The sequence below is a fragment of the Pan paniscus genome, chromosome 8 (assembly GCF_029289425.2).
Source record: "Pan paniscus chromosome 8, NHGRI_mPanPan1-v2.0_pri, whole genome shotgun sequence".
Lineage (NCBI taxonomy): Eukaryota > Metazoa > Chordata > Mammalia > Primates > Hominidae > Pan > Pan paniscus.
The window spans coordinates 112,036,692-112,064,349 of record NC_073257.2 but is presented as its reverse complement, the minus strand read 5'-3'; the positions used below and the strand labels follow the sequence as shown (position 1 = coordinate 112,064,349).

The window sequence follows — 27,658 nt, the reverse complement described above, 5'->3', positions numbered from 1 at the left end:
TGAAGGAATAAGCAAGAGTAATCAATTTAAAATCTACCAATTGAGTCCTCTTTGGTGATTGTCAACCACTGAAGTGGCATATGAGGAAACTGATGGGTCCTGCTTTGTCTCACCACCAGTCGTTTAAATAGCGAAAGTACCATTGAGGTGAATAGAAAGTGCATAGTTACAAGCCCAAGTGTTCATGCTGTGTATACTTCAAATACTTTTCTATGAGCTTCTCTCTCTCTCTCTCTCTCTCTCTCTCTCTCTTTAAATCCAAAATAATAGTGAGGCTGAGATCCATGGAAATGAAGTTTAGTTATTTGGGAATTTGAGTAAAGATTTACTGAACATAGAAATTTGTTTTTCTTTGAGAATGAGGATACATATTGAGTAAGAGCCCTGAATTAAGATACTAGAGATCCAGATTCTCCATTTATTAGATCAACATATTTTACCCAGTAGTTGTTTATCCAGTAAATAAGTCTAATAAGTTACCCAGTAAAAAAGCTTATCCATAGTTAAGTAATACATTTAGTGGGTAAACTTATTGGATAAACAGACTATCTGCTTGTCATCTTCGTTCCTTAATTTCTTTATTAGATAATTCCTCGCAATTTTTTTCCCCACACAAAAGGGAAGAAAAGGCAGTTTAAGCTCTGTAAAAGAATAGTACTGTGGAAACTTTAGGTCTAATAATGATTAGTTTTGTTTCATTATGAATACAATGTAAAAAAAAATTGACTATCATGAGATCTGTTGTTCTTGGCTTAAAAAACAGATCAAATAGATGAAAACCTGAAGCAAGCTCTGCAGAAAGACTTAAACCTCATGGCCCCAGGTCTCACTATACAGGTAAGTTCTTTTCCTAGGGAAGTTCTCTGGGGATTTTGAGAGCTTTGAGTTTGTTCCTCCTTTCATTGGATTGTTTTATTCAGCAATTATTTGAGATGCTATGGTGATTTATAGAATACCTTTCTCAATTTGACTTTAGATCTCTGCCAAAATAAAATACTCTTGTAGCTTACTATGGGTGACATTTGTGAACTCCTAGAGGGAACTGATAAGCTGAGGCTCTTACAAGGAAGTAAAATTCATATTTCTGCCATGTATGAAGCATTAAGATACAGTAATGGTTATAAATCAGTGTAAGCATAATCCCTGCCCTCAGTAAGATTATGAAAAGGGAGTTCAAGTGTAAAATTTGAACAATCCTGGACAAAATAGTTATCACAAAGTATTAATTGACAGATGAATCTATTGAATGATTATTGCTGTAAGAGTAAGAGAACATTGGAAGACCGTGTGTCTAGGAGAGGGCTGTGATTGAGTTGAGATTTTAAGTAGGTTTGGAAAAATTAATTGGATTTAAATGGGGGAAGAATGAGAAAGGTATTTCAAGTGGGAGGGAGAGCCCTAGTAAAAACAAGGTAGCAGATGAATTTAGTGGTAGTGGTGATGGTGACGTTGGGAAATAGAATGGTGAGAGGTTTTACCCCTGCTTTTTTTTGGGTCACTGTGTTTTCCAGATTGTGGGTTGTAAAATGAACTTTAGTGAGTCATGAACAGCATTTTAAATAAAATGGAATAGAATAGGAAAAGAAATGGCATGTAATAAGTTTAAATATTCTGTGACACTTGTGTTTCACAGTGTGGTGGGGTAGGTGTTTATATTGGACGTCAGTGCAAAATGTGTTTCTTACTGTGTCCACAGTCAGTAACATTCGAAAGCCACTGCTCTGGATCCAGATGACCTAAGAAGTTATATTGAGGCTTCTCTAGTGTCCTTTCTCAGGAGCTCCAGGAGACCAGTTGATTGCTGATTGTTGTGATGAACATTACTGCAACTAAAGCTTATCACGTCTCTCAATTCTTTACACTCAGCACCACTGCTACTGAGAGTGTGCACTCACTGTGATTGTATGTGTTTGTGCTTCTCAAAAACAAGACTGAAAGATAGGTGGGGTTTTCCTCATGGCCTCATTCATGCCATTATCTCAGGCGCTTGAGGGTGAGCCACCAGAGTTAAGGGGTCGTTTGAAATGTCCAGAGGTAACTTTGTAAAATCCTCTGAGTTGTTCAAGTCAGTTGTAGCTGGAGTAGCTTTTTAGTTTTAAAGATAGTGAATGTGAAGGTCAGCTCTTGATTCTGCCCAGGGTGTTACTCAGAGATCTAGCTCATTCAACTGTTGTTTAGAATTCCTTGCCTTGTATTACTTAGCCATTTTTCTGTTCCCAGTTTTTTGCTATTAAACAATAGTGTAATGAACATTCATGACACATGTTCTTGTATGTACAAATTATCTTTCAAACTGACTGTACAAATGTACATTCTTAACAGCAATATGTGCAAATAATTGTGACCCATGAACTCACCAACATTGGAAGCAATCAGACATACTGATTGTTACCATATGGATGGGTGGGCAATTATATCTCCCTTTGATTTGCATTCCTTTGGTTATTAATGAGGTTGAACATCTTTTGATACATTTATTGGTCATTTATACTGTCCTCTGCTGATTGCCTATTCATATCTTTTGCCCATTTTTCTGTTGGATTGTTTTCTTTCTTACTGATTTGTTCTGTATAAATTTGGAATTTTTATACACACACGTTATTTATGTTGTAGAAAAAAGTTAGATACTAGGAAAATGATGAAGAATAAAATGAAATTCACCAGTAATCTTATTATGCAAGGATAACATCATTTGTTATATCTTTCCCGACTGTTCTTAATGTATATGAACAAATGTTTGTAGATATAAATGCATACATGCTCAACTAAAGCAGAATCATACCATACTTGCTTTTTTCACTAACATTGTCTATGAACATCTTTCCAAAACAAAAATATAGGTTTGGTAAATCATTACTTTTAATGGTTATATTTAGTGAATCTCTATGGTTTCAAATTTTTTACTACTGTATGCATGTTGGAATGACCAAGCTTATATATTCTGTACATCTTTTTAAATCCCTCTCTTACAATAAATTCTTGAAGTGGGATTGATGATCAAAGTGTATGCCCTGTTTGGGGGCTTATTGATACATACTACCGAATCACCTTTTAGAAAAATTTTAGCAGCTCCCACCCTCATTAGCAGTGTTGGTAAGCTGTAGTTCTTACACATTTGATTGCATGATTGTACCCAAATAATTAGCAGATGCAAGCTTTCCCTTTCTCAATCCTTTTGGAGAAAATTAGTCTGTTATTTTGTATTAATTATTGAAGTTGAATACCCTAGGTTATTAGCTGTTTTTATTTCATTTATAAATTGTTGGTTTTGCTCATTTTTGTAGTTAATGGTTTTTCTAACTGATTTTAATAAGCTATTTTTGGCTGGGCATAGCGGCTCACATCTGTAATCCCACCACTTTAGGAGGCTGAGGTGGGAAGCTCCCTTGAGCCCAGGAGTTTGAGGTCAGCTTGGGCAACATAGTGAGACCCCTTCTCCACAAAAAATTTTTTTTAAAAATTAGGTAGGTGTGGTGGCATGTGCCTGTAGTCCCAGCTACTTGGGAGGCTGAGGTGGGAGGATGACTTGAACACAGCAGGTTGAGGCTGCAGTGAACTGTGTTCATGCTGTACTCTTGTCTGGGCAACAGAGCAAAACCCTGTCTGTAAATAAATAAATAGCATTTGTATATAGAGAACTTGTTTTTGAACCTTACCCTTTGAGAGGGGTAGAATTCGTTTTTAAAAATAAACTATTTTTCATATGTTAGTTATTGTAGCTCTTTTTTATATTTATAGGAAACATTTTCTTCCAATTTTTTCTTTGTCGTTTAACTTTGTTTTTTCCTTGCTGATAACTTTGAAGTGTTCATGTTTTACGTAGTAATTTCAGTGATTTTGTCTTTATGGTGTGTTGCTGAGCTGGCATGTTTAAAGAGCTTTTCACCACCTTAAAAGTATAGCAATTAAAATTAGAAATTATAAAAATTGTATCTGCTTTTACAGTTGTATTCTTAGATTTAAATCTTTTAATTCATCTGCAACCCATTTTGATCTCAGTTGCAAGGTAGGCCTTCAGCTCCATCCCCTCAACCCCAAATTGGGTAACAGCGGTAATTACTGAATAGTTTATTTTTCCATCTTCCCCCTTCTTTGAAATAGTTTTTATGTTACATACTGCATTCCATTATATACTAGAGTCTTTTTCTGAACTTAGTTCTGTTCCATTGATCTTCCCATTCCTACTCTTTCATTAGTTATTGAGTCCTTGGTCTTTTCTCATCAAATCGAATTTTCTCCTGTTTTTTTCATCTTGTCAGTTAATGGTAACTCTTTCCCCTCAAGCCAATCTAGAAGTGTAGGAGGCATCTTTGACAATCGCCTCACCCTCAGCATCTAATCAGTCCCTATGTCCTGCAGATTCCACCACCAAAATCCATGTATTAATAAAACTGACCACACCTCCATCTTCACTGTCATCTCAATCCAAGCTACCAACTCTAACCTTGACATGTGCAGTAGCAGTAGCTGTCTGTCTTCTTTCCCCACTTTCACTTTTACCTTTGTCTACTTCATTTTCTGCACAACAGCCAGAAGGATCTTTTGAATTTACTTATATTTATTTGCTGTTTTTATAAAAAGTTATTGAATGAAAAAATGTAGTTTTGTTATACGTTCTTAAAGTGGTAGAGATCTCCATTGTTTTAGGGTTTAAAAAAATTTGTAAATAATTTTTATATTTTGCAATAACTTAAGCATACCCTGAGAAGAGAAGAGCTCCTTTGCTTTGGTTGCTTTTGTCTTGTTATAAAATTTTTTTTTACAATAGTTGGAATGCATTTTAAGAATTTCAAGTCTGTTTTTGAGCTTTGTTATTTTTAACACATTACCATATGGTTGTGATAATTCAACTTTTTATTTTAAAATCTGGCAAGAGACATCATCTTTTAAAAAATAATGGCCTTTGCTGTTTCTGCCAGTTTAATCTTCCAGATGAGTTTTCATTATCGATATTTTCAAGCTATATTAGGCACCTAAGTGGTCATATACATGTTGTTTTGTTTTGTTTTGTTTTGAGACAGGGTCTCCCTCTGTTGCCCAGGCTGGAGTGCAGTGGCACGATCATAGGTCACTGCAGCCTTGAACTCCTGGGCTCAAGTGATCCTCCTACCTTAGCCTCCCAAGTAGCTAGGAGTACAGGTACACACCCCCAAATCTGGCTAATTTTTTTATTTTTTGTAGAGATGGGCCTTTGCCGTGTTGCCCAGGCTGGTCTCAAACTCCTGGCCTCATGCAATCCTCCAATATAAGTTAAAAATAGAAACATAGTTTATGGCTTTACTTTATCATATCAGCCTTTTTGGTTTTTAGAATTTCTGATTTAGGGGAGAAACTCATATCCTAAGTTAAATTAATACCAATGGATTTAATGAATTTTAATGCTGTTCAATATGTAGTCTTTTTTTTTTTAATCATTGAGGAATGTGATTGATTCTTGGTAGATTTATCTTATATCTACAACTTGAATTCACTGCCTTCTAGTAATTTTTGGGTTACTATTTTTACAGTCACTATTTTATTTTTTTCCTTTCCATATATTTATATACCATTTTTCTTCTTGAAAAACTACTCTGGCAAATTAGAATGATGAAAATGGTCGTCTTTGATTTTTTTTTTCCTATGTTATTTAAGGGAGTGACTATATTATAGACTGGCTTTTGATTTATAATATATGCTTAAAACCCAGGGGTCAGTTTCAATACATATATTCCTTTCATTAGCCATTTTTTTCCTCCATTCACTCTATGTATGTGAGTGGGGTGGGGGCATTATTTTATTATTTGAGGTTAAGAGCAGAGGTTTAATAGGCAAAAGAAACAGAAAGGAGAATAGCTCTCTCTCCTGTGAGGGAGAGGGGTGCCTGAGTGGGACTTCCCACTTTTACTTTTAAAATCTCTTTTGATGCAACTTACTCATGGTATCTGTACAGTAAGTGTTTATGTTTTCACATATTTGAAAATCTGTGAGATTTCCCAAGATTGGCAAGCACAATGTAGTATGTTCTTCAGCCTCATTCAGCAAAATAGGAGTCTTCAAAAGACAGTCCTGGCTGGGTGTGGTGGCTCACGCCTGTAATCCCAGCACTTTGGGAGGCCGAGGTGGTTGGATCACCTGAGGTCAGGAGTTCGAGACCAGCCTGACCAACATAGTGAAACCCTGTCTCTACTAAAAAACAATACAAAAATTAGTCGGGCTTGGTGGCGCATGCCTGTAATCCCAGCAACTAAGGAGGCTGAGGCAGAAGAATCGCTTGAACCTGGGAGGCGGAGGTTGCAGTGAACTGAGATTGCACCACTGCACTCCAGCCTGGGTAACAAGAGCAAAACTCCATCTCAAAAAAAAAAAAAAAAAAAAGTCCTACTTTACGCTTCTTTTAATAAGGCTAAAAAGATATGTAGCCAGTCTCTTAATTAAATGCAGTATGACAGTGCTTCCTTGAATCATATTAATCCATATTGGAAGTAATCTTATGTCTGCTAGTCACATGGTGAAATCTGACATCTCACAAAATCTGGTCCTGAATTTTTATTTGTCTTCTGCATGTCTCCACTGAGTTGTGAGGCCTCACATGTGTCACTGCCAGTGTGTTGTGAGTTCTTTCCACACAGCCTTCAGCTGCTTATTCCATTCCACTGTAATCCTTATATTTAGTTATGATAGTCCTCAAAATTACCTACAAATTTGACTCATCTATTTCATATAGGAAATGCTATATCGCTTAAAAGTTTTAAAAGCCTTTAAAGAAGACTAAGTGCTTAAAGGCTTTGTTATTCTTAAAAGCTTAGCCAGTTTTCAGAAGGAAAACTTCTTCAGACCAGCAAAGTGTTTTTTGTGTGTGTTTGCAGTATAGGTGGGACGGCGGGGTATCGTATGTTTAGTAAAATCAAAAGCTTTTGAGAGATCAAGTCCTTGATGTAGAAAAGTCAGCCTTCAAAAAACAGTACTGTCCAGGTAGATAATCTTAATTATGTCAAAGAACACTATGATTAGGGAAACAAAGTGTCTGGTAAACAGCCTCTACAAAGACAGACTTTGTTCTAAGTGAGAGTTAAGGAAGAAAGAATATAAGCTTTTAATTGATATTTGTTTTCCTTCAGCCAGTGGGCTATTTACTTACAGCAAATACCAAGTGATTGCAGGGGTTGGAAGTGATAGATTAATTTACTCACTACTCACTGTATTAAATTGTATACACCAACCTGGGTTTTTTTTGTTTGTTTTTGTATTTGACTAATTGTTTCTGACTTTACAATTTCAGTCTTGGAACTTTCCCTTCCTGGCTTCTTTGGTTTACAGGGTTGAAAAAGAAAGCAAAAGTATCTAACGACCTTTGTAAAACATCTTTTAAGTGAGAACCTTTTTCATAAGGCAGTTGTTTCCTCAGTGGGTAGATGGTTTTTCCTGTAATCTGGCATTGTGTAAGGAAATAAGAAGCAGCTTGTCTTTGATTCTTGGTGTGATGGCATGAAAAGTAAATGTTCTGGTGGGATCCCCAAACGTGTTAGTAGGCCGCTATATTATAGCTGTTGTTTATTAGATTAGTATCATTTGAGGGGCTTTTCTGTAGAAGATTTAATTTGAACATTTATCTTTCAAATATACTTTGGCTTTTTCACTTTTATTTTTTAGGCTGTGCGTGTTACAAAACCCAAAATCCCAGAAGCCATAAGAAGAAATTTTGAGTTAATGTGAGTAATATGCATGGGATCCCAATATTTCTGTTTAGGGCTGTCTGCATATTAATACTCCAGTCTAGAGGAAACATGTGAGACAATACACTCTGGGGTGGAGTATGTGTCTATCTTCTTTACTCTTACTCTAGTAATATTGCCTATTCTTGTGTCTTAATTCCCACTAGACTCTTATTAGTGTTCTCTTTATGTATGGACATTTCAGGAGCAGTTTCAGTGGCTAAAGATGCAGTTTGCTGTAAAACTATTGCTGGAAGCTTAAGGAGCTATAATTTTATATGAATAGTACCTTGAATTAAATATTTAATAGAGGAAAGAGTCCTGAAGCCGTTAGGGTTGAAGAGAGTGCTCATATTTTGTTTCTGTGTTGTAATGGTAGGAATAGATATCTTGTTGGTATAAAGTTTGGTTTTCCATTGTATGTGATTGTATATCTAAAATTAGACCTGGTTCTTTATAATGTGCCTCTAGGGAAGCCTTGCTTCTGTTGACTCCTGGTAGTCTTCTCTTTTATGTATCCAGGGCTGACTGGGAATGAGAAGACATGAAATTAGTTTCTGACAGGATCCCTTTTAGGGGAATACTTACTGTGTTTGAAATGGCAATATTGTTTTCGTATGACTGGTACTGAAAAGAAGAAATAAAAGTCTTTAGGAAATTTGGCTGATGTGTTAAAAGGGAAAGTATAAGACGCTGGAAAAATAAATTTGCACAAGTCAAGGATACCACAGATGTATAAATACTGGAAGTCCAAGGAGCAGTAATACTACTTTATGAGGTTGTTTACTTCTGAGTCCTTTTTGTTACCATGCAGATTTTTATTGTTTTTTTCTTCTTTCATATTTTCCTTTTCCCTCATACCTTCTCTGAGCTCATACAGAGTTTTATTTCTCTTTTTCTTAATTTTTTTTTTTTTTGAGACAAGGTCTTGCTCTGTTGCCTAGGCTGCAGTGCAGTGGCACAATCACGGCTCACTGCAGTCTCAACCTCCCAGGCTCAAGTGATTAAGCGATCCTCCCACCTCAGCCTCCTGAGTAGTTGGGACTACCAGTGCATGCCACCACACCTAGCTAAATTTTGTATTTTTCATAGAGACGGAGTTTTGCCCTGTTGCCCAGCCTGGTCTCAAACTCCTGGGCTCAAGCAGTCCTCCTGCCTTGGCCTCCCAAAGTACTGGGATTACAGGCTTGAGTCACCACACCCAGCCTGTTTCCTCTTTTTCATTGTAGACAAAGAACACTTCTTTTAAAAGTATAAAGTGTAGAGTGCCAGGCTGGGTAGATTATGGATGTGATCCACTTATTTAAAAAATATTTATAGGTGGGCTGTGGTGGCTTATGCCTATAATCATAGCACTTCAGGAGGCTGAGGCCGGCGGATCACCTGAGTTCAAGAGTTTGAGACCAGCCTGGCCAACATGGTGAAACCCTGTCTCTAGTAAAAATAGAAAAATTAGCTGGACATGGTGGCAGGCACCTATAATCCCAGCTACTGGGGAGGCTGAGGCAGGAGAGTCGCTTCAACCGGGGAGGTAGAGGTTGCAGTGAGCCGAGACCACGCCATTGCACTCCAACCTGGGCAACAAGAACGAAACTCTGTCTCAAAAAAAAATTTTTATTAAACTGTCAGCATGTCTTAGGCTTTAAATATGATTGCTTAGGCTGGGTGCGGTGGCTCATGCCTGTAACCCCAGCACTTTTGGGAGGCCAAGGTGGGCGGATCACGAGGTCAGGAGATCGAGACCATCCTAGCTAACACAATGAAACCCCGTCTCTACTAAAAATACAAAAAATTAGCCAGGCATGGTGGTGGGCGCCTGTAGTCCCAGCTACTCGGGAGGCTGAGGCAGGAGAATGGCGTGAACTCAGGAGGCAAAGCTTGCAGTGAGTCGAGATAGTGCCACTGCACTCCAGCCTGGGTGACAGAGTGAGACTCTATCTCAAAAAAAAAAAAAAAAAAGATTGCTTCTGGTGACGGAAAAATGAATATTGTGTGTTTTCTGCTCTCAAATCAATCATAGTATTCAGACTGTCATTTGATGTCTTTATCAATGTTATCAGAGGAAAGGGGAAACTTTGAGGGGAAGTGTTTTGGGGAAACTATTGGAGTTACTTTTCAGATGATTCTGGATCTTTCTTAATTTTATGGACTATTGGAATTCCAGAATTAAAAGCTACCTTGGGATGATCCAGTATAACCTTGCACCTGAGAGTAGTGTTTTCTTATACCATTTCTGCCACGTGGTTACCCAGTAGCTACTTGTACATGCTTAGTAATATGCCAGCCATTTCCATTACAGGTTTAGTATCCCTTATCCGAAATGCTTGGGACCAGAAGTATTTTAAATTTTGGATTTGTAAAGATTCTGGAATATTTGCATAGACATAATGAGGTATCTCAGGGATGGGACCCAGGTCTAAATATAAAATTTATTTATGTTCTTCCTTGTTGGTATAGTGGTTAGTTTTTTTTTTTTTAAGGTATTTTATTTATGTCCCATATACACCTATAGCCTGAAGGTAACTTTATAAAATATTTTAAATAATTTTGTGCATGAAACAAAGTTTACCTTAAGTGCTTATGTGTGGAATTTTCCACTTGTGTCATAATGTGGGCTCTCAAAAAGTTTCAGATTTTGGAGCATTTTGGATTTCAAATTTTCAGATCAGAAATGCTCAACCTGTATTAGACACTGGAAGCCTTAGAAAATTCTCCTTACTGTAAGCCCCAGTTTACTACCTAATAACTACCACCTAGTTATATCTTCTGTGCAACAAATATGGTCACTACACATGGTGCCCACCTGAGGAGGGCAGGGGCTGAAACCCAGCTTCATTCTGCATGTCAAACCATGCACCTGCAGGACTGTAGAAACAGCTGGTGCCGTTTTCTAATTGGCACAGAGCTGCTGTATGGACTAGCTGGAGGTCTAACAGCAAAGGAAGTATTGATATATTCCCTTCCAAATCACAGGCTTTACACAATACAACTAGGAGAAGAAAGCCAAACTAAAATTCAAATGTACTAAATTTTTTTCCTATCTCTGGGTGACTTTGGGCAAATCATTGAATCTTTCAACCTCAGATTTATTATAAGTAAAATAAAGTAACACCTCTCTTAACCTACCTTAATGGGTCCAAAAGCTCATGTTGACAAAACAGTTCTCTGACTCACTGTAGGGTCAGAATTACTGGCTGTGACTGCACATAGGAGAATCATGTCTAATTTTTATAACATTTTGCTTCACAGGGAGGCTGAGAAGACAAAACTCCTTATAGCTGCACAGAAACAAAAGGTTGTGGAAAAAGAAGCTGAGACAGAGAGGAAAAAGGCAGTTATAGGTACTTGGATTTCTCTGAAATGATTGTCTCTAAGTACATTTGTTGTTTGTCCTGTTCTTTGTCAGTCTCATTTTGGGTATCATGGGACTCAGTAAGATTGCATCATAGGTAGTGGGGAATTCTGGAATCTCCACTGTACATTCAGATGTTCTAAAGCCTTTAAAAGTAGGTGAGACCAGTACTTAATGATGTGCTGTGGCTGTCCATCATGTTGTTAGATGCTACTGTTGTCTCTTTCAAGAACAGGGAGAATGGATAGGGTTTATAGGCAGCTTGAGTCTGTGGATAGCATTTTCATTTGTACAGATTAAGAATAGGGAAGTTTTTTGACCAAAGTTTCAGATTGTAGTGTGCATCCTTGTTGTTGACATGCACTTAGTTTTACCTGGATAGATAGTGCCGTTTATGAAAGCATGGCAGGATTGTTTACAGTTCATTTCAGATTACAGTGGCTTCCCTTATACTCCAGGTCACTGTGTATTAGATTGCCCTCTTTGGCCCTTGGTTGATGCTGAAAGTTTAATACATCTTTAATTAAATAATTCAATTATACAGGAATGTACAGAGAACAATATAATGAAAGCTTAAGATTTTGCCTTATTCCCTTCAGATCTTTTTTTTTTTTTTTAAGAAAAAAATTAAATATCTGTTTGAAGCCTCCTTTGTATGTTCACTGGTCCTACTCCTTGACTTTTCTTCTCAGATTAACTTCTATTCTGAAGTTGATGTATATCCTTTCTGTCCATATTTTTATACTTTTACTGTAAGTGTGTAAGAGTTTATAAAATTGTTTTACCTGTTTGAAACTACAAAAATGTTACCAAACTCTTATTTTACAACTTGCCTTATTTTCACTAACATTGTTTGAGTTTTATTCATATTGATATATGTAGATCTAGGGTTTTTTTCTTTTTTTGGCATTTTATCCTTATTCTCTGTGAGATGGTAGATCGTTTATGTTTAGCTGCTACATTTTTCGTTCTATGAGCGGGCCTAGTTTTATTGTAATGAATTACCAATGAAGAGTTAGGTAGTTTCTAGTTTTTCCTTATTACAAACACTGCCACAATAACATTCTTATCCAGTGCCTCCTGGATACAGTGTACATGTGCAGGTTTCCATAGAGTAGCATTACTCAGTGTATGGCGTGGGCCAGTGCCCTATCACCAGCTTTTTGTTTCTGAGCCTCAATGAGATGAGTACAGAAATTGAGAATGAGTGTTTAGAAGTTTTTATAGCATTTTAATACAGCAGTTTTATGTCTGTTGAATCAAAAATAAAAAATCAGAGCTTATATATTTATGTTTTTGTTTTTTAATTTCTTTTTTCTAGTACTGTAATTTGTTTTTGTTATAGTTTACAATTTATTGGTTCCTCATAAATTGAAATACACACACAAAAAGGTAAGGTACTTTTCCACAGGTAGTTTGAGAAGCACTGCTCTAGAATAGCTATCTCAAAGTAGAATTGATGGGTCATAGGGTAGCATGTCTTCACATTCAACATATTGACAAATTGCTCTCTCAAGTACTTCTTTGATTTTACCATCTCTTCAACAATATTTGATTTCCAGTTTCTATGCTGCCATATTTGAATTCCCATTTCCACACATCCTTCTTGGTCCTTGGAGTTATCAGACTTAAAACTTTATGCCTGTTTAATGGAAGACATGGTATCACATAATTTCAATTTGAATTTCCCTTATTGTTAGTAAAGTTGAATATTGCTTATTGGTCATTCAAGTTTCCTTTTTTGTTGTTGTTATATGAATTGCCTATTAATGTCCTTAGCCCATTATTTGATTGCTTTTTTGAGTTGATTTGTAAGAGTCCTTTCTGTCTCCTGGATACTGATCCTTTTTCAGATTTATGCATTTCCAACATCTTTCAATTTGTGGCTTGTCTTTGAACTTTACAATGTCTTCGATATACATATATGTGTAGTTTTTGTGTAGTCAAATTCATTAGTCTTTTCCTTTATGTTTTGTACTTTTCCTATCTTAAGAATTCTTTCCCTAGTCCAAAGTAAGACTTTTATTCTAAAAGTTTTAAAGTTTTGCTTTTCATATTTAAGTCTTTAGCCCATCTAGAATTTATTTTGGTGTTGAGTATGACATAGGGATTCAGTTTAATTTTTTCAAGTGGCAAGCCAATTGTCTCAGACTGTTTATTGAATAGTTTATTATTTCCTCTACTTATTTCTAATGCCATATCCATCATATAATAAGATACTATACATAATTTATTCTGATGCCAGAATCTATTATTTTCCAATTTTTTGGTCTCTCCTTCCTCAATATTAATTTGTTTTAATTATTGTAGCTTTTATGTTAAGTCTTGCGATGTGGAGAGTGAGTTGTGTAACTATTTCTCTTACCTGTTAACTATTCCTAACTATACTTAAAATTATCCTGGACTATTCTAGGCCCTTTATTCATCCACATGAATTTTAGAACCAGCTCCTTAAGTTTTGTGAAATATTGTGTTGGGATTTTGATTGGAATTGCATTGAATGTATGCATCAATTTGGAGAAAATTATGATATTGAGTCTTATAAATCTGTTTCTCCATTTAGGAGAGTTGTCTTTTAAAAAGTGTCATAATTTTCTTCTAAAGTTCTTGCACATTTATTAAAGATTTGTTCTTATATACCTTTATTTTTTATTGACTTTTTTAAAGGCACATTTTCTAATGGGTTTTGTATAAGTATGCTGTTGATTTTTTTATTTAGCAATATTGCTGAAGATGCTCTTATTTCTAATAGTCGCTTAGATTTCCCATGAACAATCATATGGTCTTCAGACAATAGGTCCTTATCTTCACATAAGGACAATTTTATTTTTCTTCTAAGTCACATACTTTTTATTTCTTCCTATCTTACTGCTTTAGGCTATGACTTCTAAGTACAGTGTAGAAAAGAGAGTGACAAGCATTCTTGTCCTTAACTTTAAATAGTCCCAGTGACATTTGCTGTACTTAACACTGGTTAATAAAGTTTCAATCTGTACTTTGCTTGCTGAGAGCTTTTATTTTGAATGGCTGTTAAAACTTTCAGAATTTTTTTGAGACAGGGTCTCGCTTTGCCACCCAGGCTGGAGTACAGTGGTGTAATCACAGTTCACTGCAGCCTCAGCCTCCTAGGTTTAAGTTATTTTCCCACCTCAGCCTCTCGAGTAGCTGAGACTACAAGTGCACGCCACCACACCCAGGTAATTTTTGTATTTTCTGTAGAGACAGGGTTTCACCATGTTGCCCAGGCTGGTCTTGAATTCCTGAGTTCAAGTGATCCACCTGCCTCAGTCTTCCAAAGTGCTAGGATTACAGGTGTGAGCCACTGTGCCCAGTCTGAAAATTTTTTCTACATATATTGAGATGTTTTTAAAGCTGTTAATATGGTAAATTATATTAACAGATTTATCTTTGTGTTCCTGGGACAAACAATCCACTTGGTCATTATATAGGTCATTATATACATTTTTATATAGTTTGCTGATAATTTCTTTAGAATTTTTACCTTTATTTTCATAAATGAGATCAGCTTATAATTTTCTTATACTTTTAGTGTTAGGTTTTTTTGTATCATGGTTATACTATCCCCAAGATGAGTTGAAGAGCATGGCTTCCTTTTCTGTGTTCTATTGTATATCACATCATTATGTATCAGATCTGTATAATTTCATCTTTGTAGGTCTGGTGGAACTCGTAAAAGCCATCTTAGTCTTGTGAGGTTTCTGCTTTTTTTCATTTGCTTTTTGTGGTAACATTTAATCTATTGATTTAATTCCTGTATTGAGTATAGGTCTATTCAGATACATGTTTTCTTTTTAAGCCAGTTTTGGTAATTATATTTTCATAGAAAATTGTTCATTTCATCTGATATTTCAAATTTTGGGGCATAAATTTGTTTGTAGAATTCTCTCATGATTTTTAAAACCTCTACCAAATCTGTGTGCCCCTTTTCATTGCTAATACTGTTTTCTTGTGCCTTTTCTTTTGCTGTATCAATTTTGCCAGAGGTCCGTTTTATTTTATTTATCTTTTCAGAGAATTGGCTTTTGTTTTGGTTTTGTTGATTGTTACTTTGTTTAAATTATATTATTTACACTTTTAAAAAAAATTTCCTTCCATCTTTTTTTTTTTTTTTTAGTTCATTTGTTCTTTTTTAACTTCTTGAGTTGGATAGTTAAGTTTCAGTCTTTTCTAGTGGAAACATGGAAGATTATAAATTTTCTTCTAAGGATTGCTTTAGCTATGTTTCACAGGTTTTGAAATGTACTTTGTATATTGGTGTTCAGTTTTAATTCTTTTAAAAACCTTTTCCTTCTAATTTCTTCTTTGGCTCATGAATTATTAAAAGTATATGCTTCAATTTCTGGTTTAGTGGGTTTTGAGGGGCTACCTTTTTATTGTTGATTTCCAATGTTACTACATTGTAGTCAGAAAATAAGACCTGTTATATGGATTCTTAAATATTTATTGAAAATTGCTTTGTGGCCTACCTGTACACGGTCCTTTTTTGTAAATGTCTGTGTGCTTGAAAAGATTGAATCTGTGTTCTCTGGTTGTTGGATGCAGGTTTCTTTATATACTCATTTGGTCAGGCTTATGAATTGTGTTGTTCACATCTTCTGTATTCTTCTAATTTTTGCCTTCTTGACCTATCAATTACTGAGAAAGATGTGTTAAAATTTCCCACTATGACCATGGGTTTGTTGACTTGTAATTTTTTTCTTTATATATTTTGGGACTATATCATTAAGAACATTCAGGTTCAGGATTGTTATATCTCCCTGCAGAATTGCTTCTGTTTTGTAATAATCTTTATCCCTAGATATGTTTTTAACTTAAGAGCTATTTTGCCTGATAATATAGCTATACCAGATTTTTCTTGGTTAGTTATTTTCTTGGTGTACCTTTTCCCATTCTTTTACTTTCAACTTTTCTATGTCGTTATGTTTTAGGTGTGTCTCTTGTAAACAGCATATAGCTGGATTTTGTAATCTTATCCAATGTGAGAATCTGTCTTTTAACTGGTGAGTTTAGTCTTTTTATATTTATTGTGGTTACTGCTATATTTGGATGTGTTTGTATCATTTGATTATGTGCTATTTACCATGCATTTTTCTCTGCTTCTTTTTCCCTTTTCTGATTGGTATTGAATTGATTGAATTTTCTTTTCTTTTCTTCCTTTTACTTGATTGGAAGTTTTACATTCCATTGCTGGAATGTATAACTAGTTGTTAATCATTCTGTCCTCTTCTTGAACAGTACCTTAGAATGCTTTAACTCTTATCACTGTCCTCCAGTCTTACATTTTATTATTGCATAGTGTTTTAGTTTCATGTTGTCTTTATCCTCCCATCAATTATGATCATTATGATTAATCCTTACAGTAAACATTTATTTTGATATGTGTTGAGTAATGTTTTTTCCTCTCCATTGTTTCTGGTGATTTTTTTTTTCTAGTAATTTTTTTTTCAGTGAAGACTAAGGAGTGAAAGTTATCTTCGGTCCTCCTTGGTCTGAAAATGCTTTTATTTTATCCTTGAATGGTAATTTAGCCTACAATTCTAAACCAAGCTAATTTTTCCTTATCAATATGGCAGTATTATTTCAATTTTGTTTGGCTGCTTGCACCTATTTACAAGTATGCTGTTAGTCCAGTTGTTCCTTTTGAGTAATCAGCCTTTCTTCTCTTTTTGCTTTTAACATGTTTCTGTCTGTATTTGGGTGTTCTTCAGTTTCACTGTGACGTGGCTAGGTAGAGAAGAGGTTACTTCTTAACTGGGCTGGTTGGTAGAGTGTTTTAGTTCCCCTTTCATTAGAGTTGCAGCCCTCTAGAGGTCTCAGTTTTATGCAAGGGTCTTAGTCCTAATATCACAAGGCCTCATCTCCTGGTCTTGCATGGGTAATAACCCAGGTCCCACTCCCTTCTTGTCTAATAACCACCCCAGGGACACCACCATACAGGCTCTCGGCTCCCCCTTGGCTTAAGTTACTTGAGGATCTCTCATTCTTTCTTACAACTCAGCCATGCATTAAAAAACAAATTTGCTAAATTTCATCTAGCATTTTAAGAGGTTGTTAGCTAAAGGGTTTTCTCTCTGGCCTTTTGGCCTTTTGCACCATTTTTCTAGAAGTCTGGTCGTGCTTTTTATTGATTTATTCCCACATGACAGAGCTTTGTTGAATGAGATTACCACAACAGTCCCCCTATGTTGAGGCAACATCCTTTGGGTTCTAGCTGCAGGCTTCAGATCCCTCACCTTTTATTCATGTTTTATCTTGAGTTTCTGCTTACAGTTCAATTTCTAGCCCCATTGAACATAGTAGTTTAGTTTTTGGATGGTGTAATATAGATTGATTTTACATTGGTGGAGAAAGAGGGAATTATCTCCTGGAGTAGTTCGTAAAGCATACTGTATTATGGAAAGAAAAAAATCACTTGGAAGTTTTCTTTCCATTATGTACTTTCTCTAGGGGTCAGAGGTAAGATGTCTTAAAATACCCATCTTCTTTGACTGAAAAGGAGAATTGAGAATGTTCTTTAAGAATAGCAGTGATTGAATGTAAAGTGTAATTCAAGTCTTTCTTCGTTGTCCTGGGTCATTTGGGTAGGCCAGAGGTTTATTAAGGGTGTTGAGTTTCCTCTGCATGTACTTGCTTGCCACACCAACATGTTCACTCCCAATGCTTGTTTTCACCTTCTCAAATGAATCACCCTGCTTTCTGCTTTATTTCCCTACAGCAGTTGGAATACTCCTCTTCTGATACCATTTTCATCATGTCATTTCCCTAATGGTAACTTAACAGTAGATCCTGAGTATAGTAAAACTAAGCTCCTTAGCCTGTCACTCAAGACAGAGGTCTCCTAGCCCTCTTTCTCCTCTTATTTTTTGTTGTCTTCGCTTGTCAGCTGGTTCCATATCACCTCTCCATTGTGACTTGTTCATTTGTGCCTTCTTGTCTTTCTTTTTTTTGTTTTTGTTTTTGTTTTTGAGGCAGGGCCTCACTCTGTCACGCTGGCTGGAGTGCAGTGGCATGATCATGGCTCACTGTAGCCTTGACCTCCCAGGCTCAAGAGATCCTCTTGCCTCAGCCTCCTGTGTAGCTGGGACTATAGGCACGCACCATCATGCTTGGCTAATTTTTTAAATTTTTTCTAGAGATGGAGGTCTCACTGTGTTGCTTAAGCTGGTCTTGAACTCTTGGGCTTAAGAGATCCTCCTGCCTCAGCCTCCCAAAGTGCTGGGGTTACAGGCGTGAATCACCATGACTGGCCCTTCTTGTCTTTCTCTGTGCTTCCTGGCATGTCTTCTTAGGTCATATCCATTATTTCCTTTAAGATTACTTCCAGAAGGTCTTCCTTGGTTTAACTTATGTCACTCATTCTTTCTTTCTCCTGCCACATTAATTGTCCTGTGTTGCCATGCATTTATGTTGCTCTGTTTTTGTTCTGTGGTACTTTCATAAAGTATCTTTTTTTCCCATTAGCTTGTGGACCGTTGCTACAGAGTTGCATGAAGGACTGGCACTTTAACCTTTTTTTACTCCTTCTTCCCACAAAACTAGCACTGTCAAAATAGAACAGTAAATTAGGAAATAAATTCCCTTTTTTCCTTTGAGTAGTTTACAGTCTGACTAGATAAAACTTAGTGAAACAATTAGCACATAAAACTTTCTGTAATTAAATGTTAGACTGTGTGCTGCTGGTTCGAAGTGCCTCAGGTACTGTAGAAATGGTTTTGAATGTGTCTTCTTATGTTGTATGATTATAGAAGCAGAGAAGATTGCACAAGTGGCAAAAATTCGGTTTCAGCAGAAAGTGATGGAAAAAGAAACTGAAAAGCGCATTTCTGAAATCGAAGGTACATTGTGGGGAGAGGATGAAGCTCTGCCTGTCCCGAACTGCCTCCTCTCTGCTCCAGGGTTCAGGCCTTTGATTGTGGTGGGTGAGAAGGCCATTGACAGAATAATCTGGTCTGGAGGAAGTAGCTGGCCTGATAGTCTAAATAAATTTTTTTAAATTGCTATCACATTTCCAGCCTTTGGGTTTGTTTGTGACTGTGGGTAGCTCAGCTTTCCTTTTCTTCCTTAAATTGGGGCTTATTAGCTACCACTTTATTTTCAGGCAGACAAGGTATGAAAATTACCCATAATCAATAGTAAAGAATATACAAGATAATAAACCCCATCACGACCAGTTTCTTTTCCACCTGTCCAAAAAAAAACAAAATTAATTGGGGGGAAAAACAGTTTTCATGGAGGGCCTCACACTACTTGATTTCACATAGTGAGATGTTGATGTTCTTAGCTCGGTCTTGAAGTCACTTGTTTATATATTGCTGCTTCCTGTCTGTCTCTGTTGACTGATTCTGGATCAAATTTGCGGGGGCTGGAGACAATGCAGTAAATAGAGCTTTTATGTCTGGACTTACTTTACTTGAAGCTTAGTACCTGGGTGGAATGTAAGGCTTTGGGTGATAGGAGGTGGGAGAGTGGGTGGAGGAAAGAAGGAACAACTTAGAGTAGAAAACAAGTAGGCTCAGATGAGCTGAGAGTTATTTGACAGTGAAAAGAGTATTCCTCGTAGAGAAGTTGCTGTTTGGGGACTGGGACTTGAAAACTGCTAATAGGTTTTTAAAACTTTCAATGTGAAATAAGCAGTCACAATATTAAGCAGTGGGGAAAGGGACTCTTAACTAGCTGAGGGAATGGATTTACACCTTTCCTTTGTTTATTTGCTAGATGCTGCATTCCTGGCCCGAGAGAAAGCGAAAGCAGATGCTGAATATTATGCTGCACACAAATATGCCACCTCAAACAAGGTGACTGGCTCCCCGGCCACTTTCCTAATGATGCATTTCGGGGTTTTGCTTTCTCTTTTCAGGAGCTCTGATATGATAGAAGTGATTTTATCCATTGTCAAGAAAGTGTAGTGACCAAGACATCCTCCAGAATTAGTCAGTTAGCAAGAAATATTTCACATTGATTGGGTAGGGACACAGGCCAAATGCCGTAATTCCATTCATTTGTACTGCTATATAAGGCTGAATAATTAATTAAGTTGAAGGTCTTCTGAAATAAGAGTGACAGAAGAGTAAAGTCTATTTAGAATTGCTTTCCAAATAAGGTAGTTTTTTTGGTAGATACCTAGCTTGATTAGAGCAGTATTTCTCATCAAAGGCATTCCTGGCATTTGGGGTTGAGATACTTTTTCATTGTTGAAGACCATCTCATGCATCGTAGGATATTTTGTATCCCTGGCCCTTGTCTACTGAATGTCAGTAGTGGTCACCAGTTGTTTTAACTGCCACACACACATGCATGTATTTCCATATGCCCCTTGTTGAGTATTCCTTGTTTATTGGATTTAAAAAACTATTCCAGTCATGAGGAATTTCATGTGGGATAACTTGAGAAGGCAGGTTGGGTGATATATAGGTGATAATTTGGTGTAAGGACTGGGGTAAGCTGGCTAGAGGGTACAGGGCTAGTGAGCAGGGGCTATTTAAGAGGCAGCTAGAACTCCGATAGTATTCTGAGAAGGGAAGGGTATGTCCAAGATTTATAAGGTTATTGTGGAGCAGATTGGAACAGATAAAGGGTTGAGAAAGAGATTACTAAAGTGGATGATGCAGTTTGAAGGATTAGAGTCAAGTTTTAAGATATAGACAGGGCTTTTAATTTAGAAAGGAACAACATAATCCGTATTTAGAAGAAATGATAAGATGATAGAATGAGAGTTGTCAGTACTTTGAAAACCAATATAAATTTTAAACTGAACATAACATTGAAAGACACAGTTCTATAGACACAGAATGGAATTTGGCCAAGAGAAAGGCATGACAGGAAACTCCAGTTGTGGAAACTAGGAGTCCAAATCTAATGGGAGAAGCTCGTCAGGCACAAGTTTCAAGACCTTGCCATTGAGGTCTACCTTATTCAGAAAGGGGCAGTAGTTTTATGCCATTTTGAAAAATGTGACTCAGATACTAACCTATATTAAAAAGGCTTGAGGAAGAAATGTGGTTGTGCACTATGACCAGATTTGATTGGAGTGTTTCGACAGAGGATATGAATCACCTGGAGAAGATAGAGATCCAAAGAGTGAAAGATGTCAAAGTGTAGAAAATAAATGCTGTAGGACTGTGAAGGACAAGATGGACTTTTGCCTGGGGGACAGGCCAGGACTCAAGATAAGGAGAGGATCACAGAGCAGGGTCTGAGGGGCTTTGAAAGGCATATGTTACAGGGAACAGTGGAAATGGGTTTTAATCAAATCCAGATAGATTCTGGTTAGATACCTCTTGGCATCCTGATTTAGACAAAACAAAACAGTGTGACAGAGGGAGATCTGGTGGTCGACGAGTTTTAATCAAACCCAGATAGGTTCTGGTTAGATACATCTTGGCATCCTGATTTAAACAAAACAAAACACTGTCACATAGATCTGGTGGTCGACGAACATCTGTCTGTCACAAGCAGCTTAAACATCCAGCTTCTGGGGAAAGGTAGAAGGCCAGATCAGGTGACATCTTGAGATTTTATTCTAGTTCTAGAATTTGTTCAAGAAAAGCAGAATCACAGCTAATGATAAGATAATGAGCACCAGCCCTTGCTTTGAAGTTCTGCTCTCATCCACTGACCTGTGTATCTCTCTCAAGAGAATCAACAGAGAACCAGGCATGATGGCTCATTCCTGTAGCCTCCCTGGAGGCTAAGATGAGAGTATCTCTTGAGCCCAGAAGTTTGAGGCTGCAGCAGCGAGCTATAATTGAACCACTGCATTCCAGCCTGGGCAACAGAGTGAGATCTCATCTCCAAAAAAAAAAAAAGGCTGGGTGCAGTGGCTCACATCTTTGATTCCAACACTTTGGGAGGCCAAGGTAGGAGGATTGTTTGAGGCCAGGAGTTTGAGACCAGCCTGGCAACATAGACCCCATCTCTACAAAAATAAAAATAATTTTTTTAGAAAAGAGAATCAACAGAAACTCCAGACCAATTCCAGGTTGAATTCAACTAGATGAAATGAAAGTCACTGTAGAAATATTAGTTATTATCATTAGTTATCACAAATTGTTTTCCAACTCCCCCATCCTTTTATTAAAAAGTGAACAGCTTCTCTTGCATTAAGTCAGGAGCTTAATGAAGGAGTTTTAAGTCAGGAACGCAGCTGTTAATGTGATAGCCACTCTCCAAAGTGAGAGAGGGTCATTGGCAGTTATTCAGACTTGACTCATGATACTCAGGAGAGCAATAGGTGAAATGTATATAGGGAGAGAGAAGACTGTTGCACCAGAGTATTCTGATGCCTTTGCTCTTGTTTGCTCCCACACAGCACAAGTTGACCCCGGAATATCTGGAGCTCAAAAAGTACCAGGCCATTGCTTCTAACAGTAAGATCTATTTTGGCAGCAACATCCCTAACATGTTCGTGGACTCCTCATGTGCTTTGAAATATTCAGATATTAGGACTGGAAGAGAAAGCTCACTCCCCTCTAAGGAGGCTCTTGAACCCTCTGGAGAGAACGTCATCCAAAACAAAGAGAGCACAGGTTGATGCAAGAGGTGGAAATGTTCTCCATATCAAGATGTGGCCCAAGGGGTTAAGTGGGAACAATCGTTATACGGACTCTTCAGATTTACAGAGAACTTACACTTCATCTGTTCCACCTCTCCTGCGATAGTCCTGGGTGCTCCACTGATTGGAGGATAGAGCCAGCTGTCTGACACACAAATGGTCTTTTCAGCCACAGTCTTATCAAGTATCCTATATGTGTTCCTTTCTAAACTGCTACTCATGAATGAGGAAAGTCTGATGCTAAGATACTGCCTGCACTGGAATGTTAAACACTAAATATATAACAAGCTGTGTTTTCCTAAGCTGAGATCTGTTGAATAATGTTTACATTGGTCCCCCGGGGAAATGTATGCTCAGCCACCATTCAAGAGATGACTGAGAAGGAGATGGTAAGTTCAAGAAGACTGATTGCACCTGGGACCCAGGCCCTTTCTTTGGGATCCAGTCCCAGCCTTCATCCATGTGATTAAGATCCAGGCCGCTGAAGTTCCCCAGGAAATGATCTTCCACTTGAGCAACCTTTTACTTGATACGATTTGCACCTTTCTGTTTTCCTGCAGTCAGGGTGGTGGCCTGCAGGGACCTGAGCTTTGCTACCCAACCAGATTCCTCATAGAGATTCCTAATCACTAGTTTCTTGTATTCATAAACTCAGAGATACAGAGGGCTTGGTTTGAAGTTTGGGGTGAGATGAAACCTTTGCTCTGAGCCAAAGCTCTGGGGCCCTGCATTCCCTCCATTGGGTTGATGACTGTCAGCATCACTGCCGCAGGCCATGCTTGACTAAGGTACCTGGTTTTAGCCACAGCCACCTCCTTGTATGTTACCTTTCAGCTCTGGCCAAGAGTGGGACAGGGCTTTAACCACAAATAGGAGCAGCATGCAATTCCTAGTGACTTGCTGCACAGTATTGTATCATGATTACAGGAAGTTTTTATTTTTAAAACTGGATCTGGGGTATATTCATTTGCCCCATCACCTCTGTCTAAAGGCCCAAGTCCTAGGGCTGCCATGGTCACAAGCACACTGATGATCCTTAAGATTGTTTATCTGGAGCCCACATAGTGTGGAACAAAAAGTCACCTAGAAAGCATCCTTGGTCATCATTGTCTCCTTCCCACCTGGCCCGGAGATGCTTAAATCCAAGTTGTTTCTCCAGCTCTCACCTCCCCCAGGAGATCAGGATTCCACTGACGTCCTGGGCAGCCAGTGAATTTAATTTTCCATGAGAAACAACAGAGTTAACCTGTGGCATTAGGAGACCTACTTCATGTGGACCCTTGTTTTCCTTCAGTTTAACTTTTCTGGAGCAGTGTGCTGCGTAGTTCGGCCTGAGTTTGTGCAGCTTGTTAAGACAACTCTTGTGTACACTATGTTGAAGCTCAACAAAAAAGTCATGGGACCACTTCTAGAAATCTTTCAGCTGTCAGGCCTGTCAGTCTCATGACAGTTTGTTGGTTGTGCCAAACACTTTATTTGGGAAAGGAAAGCCCAGATTTGAATGGGTCTTTCCCCTGGGCCTTATCCTATAGAGGCATTTGTAATATGGAGAAAATAATTTTTCATTTTTGCTCATTTAATTCTATAAGTTCTCTTTATAAATGAATTTTGTGTTCTTTAGTTCTCCTTAAAGGAACTTTTGAATTATAAAAATAAAATCTTTACCTGTCGAATTGTTGCTGCAGATGATTGTTGTGGAAAATCTGGATCATTGACCTCTGTGCTTTCATTCCTAGAGATGTTTTATAGTTACATGAGCAAAAGCTGTTGCCCCAAAGTGATGGCCCTGGAGGCAGGGCTGAGGAACAGGGAAATGCCGCTGTGAAGTCTTAAAGCACTTCTGCTTAAACTCCACGTGTGAGGAGTGTGCCTCCCTGTGCCCTCTCAGCTCTGAGGCTGGCCGTCTTTCGGGGTGTTCCTTTTGGCAAATATACACTGTAATCTTGAGTCTAAATTTATATGTTGAAATGCTACCTTTTTTAAAATAAGAAACTAAATAAAATTATTTTACTATCAGTGATTTGTGTTTTTTTTCCCACGTCTTCATTTTTCTGTCATCTTAACATGCTCCTAAGGCTGTCTTGCACATTTCAACTAGGGAGCCAGTTTATTTGCGGGTTTAACTTAACTGTAGAGGCTTTTGTTATACTCTTGCCAGAATACTGCCTACCTGGTATAAGAATGTTTAAAGCAAGGTGTCCGCTCTTTGCTGACTCCTGGAATTTAACAAGGGGTGTTCTTCTAATCCTTTGTGGGACAGGGCCTGTGGCAGAGGGGCAAGGAGGGAGGATGGAGCATCAGGCCACTGGGATCCGTCCCTGAGAGCAAAAGTACTTCTGCACTGAGGAGGGGAGGAGACAGACCAAGCCAGAGAAGGACAATTTGTGTAAATTATAACTGGTAATGTAATGGCACAATATAACCAACTTGACTATTAAGATGTTAGCGGCCCAAGAGCCAGAGTTGGACCTGCTCTTCCCAAACATTCTGTATTTCCTCCTGGGATCAATTTCCTGGTGATCTTGGGCCAGCAGGGAGTGGTAATGGGAGTTGTGGGGAAAGCAGCTCTTTCCTCCTGTTCTTATGGGATCAACCCCATAGTATCCTAGGTCAGTTGCTGTGGACCTGAGAATAATTTGACCATCCTATAGGCTATTGGTAGGTATTAAAATGAAGTGATTTCTGCCTCTTCTGTGGCAAAAGAATTTGTGAATTAGAAGCCGTGGCTTCTAATTGCTTTAGGATTAAGTCTCAAATGTGTACACACGAAGTTCGTGATCTGGCCCCTGCTGTCCTCTCCAGCCACCCTTCTCTAAGGTCCCTAAATGCACCTTCTGTCTGTCCCTTCTCATACGTTGTTCCATCTGCCTGGTTCACTTTCCTTCCCTTGTAGTGCTGACTTTCCTCAGCCAACTCCTGAGTCTTCATCACTTCTTCAGATGTAAAAGCTTCAGTTCACTTTGAACTGCTTGGCCTGGGTTAGCATCCTGTATGTCCCCCCCGTCACACGTCATGCACACTTCATGTCTCATTATGTGCTCAATGTCTGTTTTCACAGATGCTAATCTCTCTGAGGGCGGGGGCTGTGGCTGTGCTGTTCCCTGGGGATTGTTTCTGTTGCTAATGCCTAAGATGGCATCTGGCCCATATGAGATGGCTTTGTTGCATGAAAGAGCAAAAAGTTGAATATGACATGCAGGTAAATCAGGCAAGTGAGTCATGGAAAAAACTTAGAAGTGAGCCTACAGTGTCCATGTCAGGACTTTATGTGTAACCATGGGAAGTTACCTAACATCTCTGAACCTGATTACTCATCCTTGCAGGGTGACTCTTCAGTGGATTCAGGAGGATATGTTGTTGCATCTAGTGTAGAGATTTGCACGTGGTAATTGCTGGGATGCATTAGTTCACCTTGTCTACAGGAGTCAATTGTCTACAGGAGTCAATATATGTGTCTGTCTCTGAGTAGCTATAAGTTCCCATAGTGGAGAGAGTGAGCACAGTGCCTGCTACCTGCAATTGCATAATAGAACACGTAGATTAATGTCTTCACCAGCTATGAGCTAAGCTAGCTGGATGTTAAACCCCAACCACAGCCCTCCAGGAGCATCCCAACAAGCTGGGCCGGCTTCTCATCTTTCTCCTGGTCTCTGCCCTGGTATAAGCACTTAAACTGAATTTACTGGGCCGGGTGCAGTGGTTCATGCCTGTAATCCCAGCACTTTGGGAGGCTGAGGCAGTCAGATCATGAGGTCAGGAGCTCAAGACCAGCCTGATCAACATGGTGAAACCTCATCTCTACTAAAAATACAAAAATTAGCTGGGTGTGGTAGCACGTGCCTATAATCCCAGCTACTCAGGAGGCTGAGGTAGTAGAATCACTTGAACCTGGGAGGTGGAGGTTGTAGTGAGCCGAGATCGAGCCACTGCACTCCAGGCTGGGCGACAGAGCAAGACTCTGTCTCAAAACAAACAAACAAACAAACAAACAAAAAATTTACTGTTAATTCATTGCTCACTCCTAGTGTCTATTTTGACATAGACCGTCATGCAGAATGACGTTTTACTTGTTTCCCTTACCATATTTCTTCTGAATTAGTACCTATCTTTCCAATTTTTCTTATTTCTTTCAATCAACTTTTCTACCTTTTTTTTTATTTTATTTTAAAAAATGTCTTCTTCCGGTGGGGCTCGGTGGCTCACACCTGTAATCCCAGCATTTTGGAAGGCTAAGGCGGGCAGATCAACTGAGGTCAGGAGTTTGAGACCAGCATGGCTAACATGGTGAAACCCTGTTTCTACTAAAAATACACACAAAAAATAGTCTCCTTTCTTTCTTCCTATAAATATTTATTGAGTATCTACTGTAGGCTAGTTGCTGAGGCAACAAAAAGCCATATAGCCTTGTGTGTGTGTGTAGGATGGGGCAATACAGCAAGTAAGTAGGCAAGTGTGATAGTGTGGTAAGTAAGCAGGGTGTTCACTGGGTGCTGTGGGGCACCAGTAAAGATCAGCCCAGCCTTTTGGTTTCTAGGAAGCAATGTCTGATCTGAGCCAAATTTTTAAGGATGGACAGGAGGCAGCCAGCCAGCTGAAGAGAGCAGTGGTGATGGTGGAGTGTGTTCCAGGCAGTGGGAGAAGCACTTGCTATTGCATTTCAAAATGCAGTGCCAGGAGGCATGAGAGGCTGTCCACTGCAAACCTTATGAGGCTCTACTATTACTTCATTTCATAGCTGAGATCTAGAGAGATTACATTACTCAAGATCCCATGAATATGAGTGGCAAAGTAAGGATTTGAACCTGTCATATTCCAGATCCAAGTTTACCACAGCCCTTTATATTTGCCTTTGAAGCCATTAGGTTTAGGGTGATGGAAGCTCTGAATTGAGGGGAGATTTTAGAGGATGTTTATAGAGATTTGTAAGCCCTGCAATCGAGGTCAGGAAAAGGGATAATGAGATGGTTCATGTGTGAAGTGGTGACTTATGGGTGACTTCTCTGCCCTCTGCAGGACTTGGCAGAGGTGCTCTTAGTAAGCTGA

The 27,658-nt window shown here is 38.3% G+C and overlaps 1 protein-coding gene across 2 annotated transcripts in view; it reads left to right on the top strand.

Annotated features, from left to right (window-relative positions):
- Positions 1-24,631, top strand: part of ERLIN1 (ER lipid raft associated 1) — a 35,647-nt gene extending 11,016 nt beyond the window's left edge. For both annotated transcript variants that reach the window (XM_003825464.4, XM_063607853.1), the window contains exons 7-12: positions 764-837; positions 7,630-7,688; positions 10,941-11,032; positions 18,810-18,899; positions 19,780-19,859; positions 22,373-24,631. In XM_003825464.4, coding sequence (XP_003825512.1) covers positions 764-837; positions 7,630-7,688; positions 10,941-11,032; positions 18,810-18,899; positions 19,780-19,859; positions 22,373-22,594 — 617 coding nt within the window. In that variant the 3' untranslated portion in view covers positions 22,595-24,631. The remainder of the gene's footprint in view (positions 1-763; positions 838-7,629; positions 7,689-10,940; positions 11,033-18,809; positions 18,900-19,779; positions 19,860-22,372) is intronic.
- Positions 24,632-27,658: the final 3,027 nt, after the last annotated feature.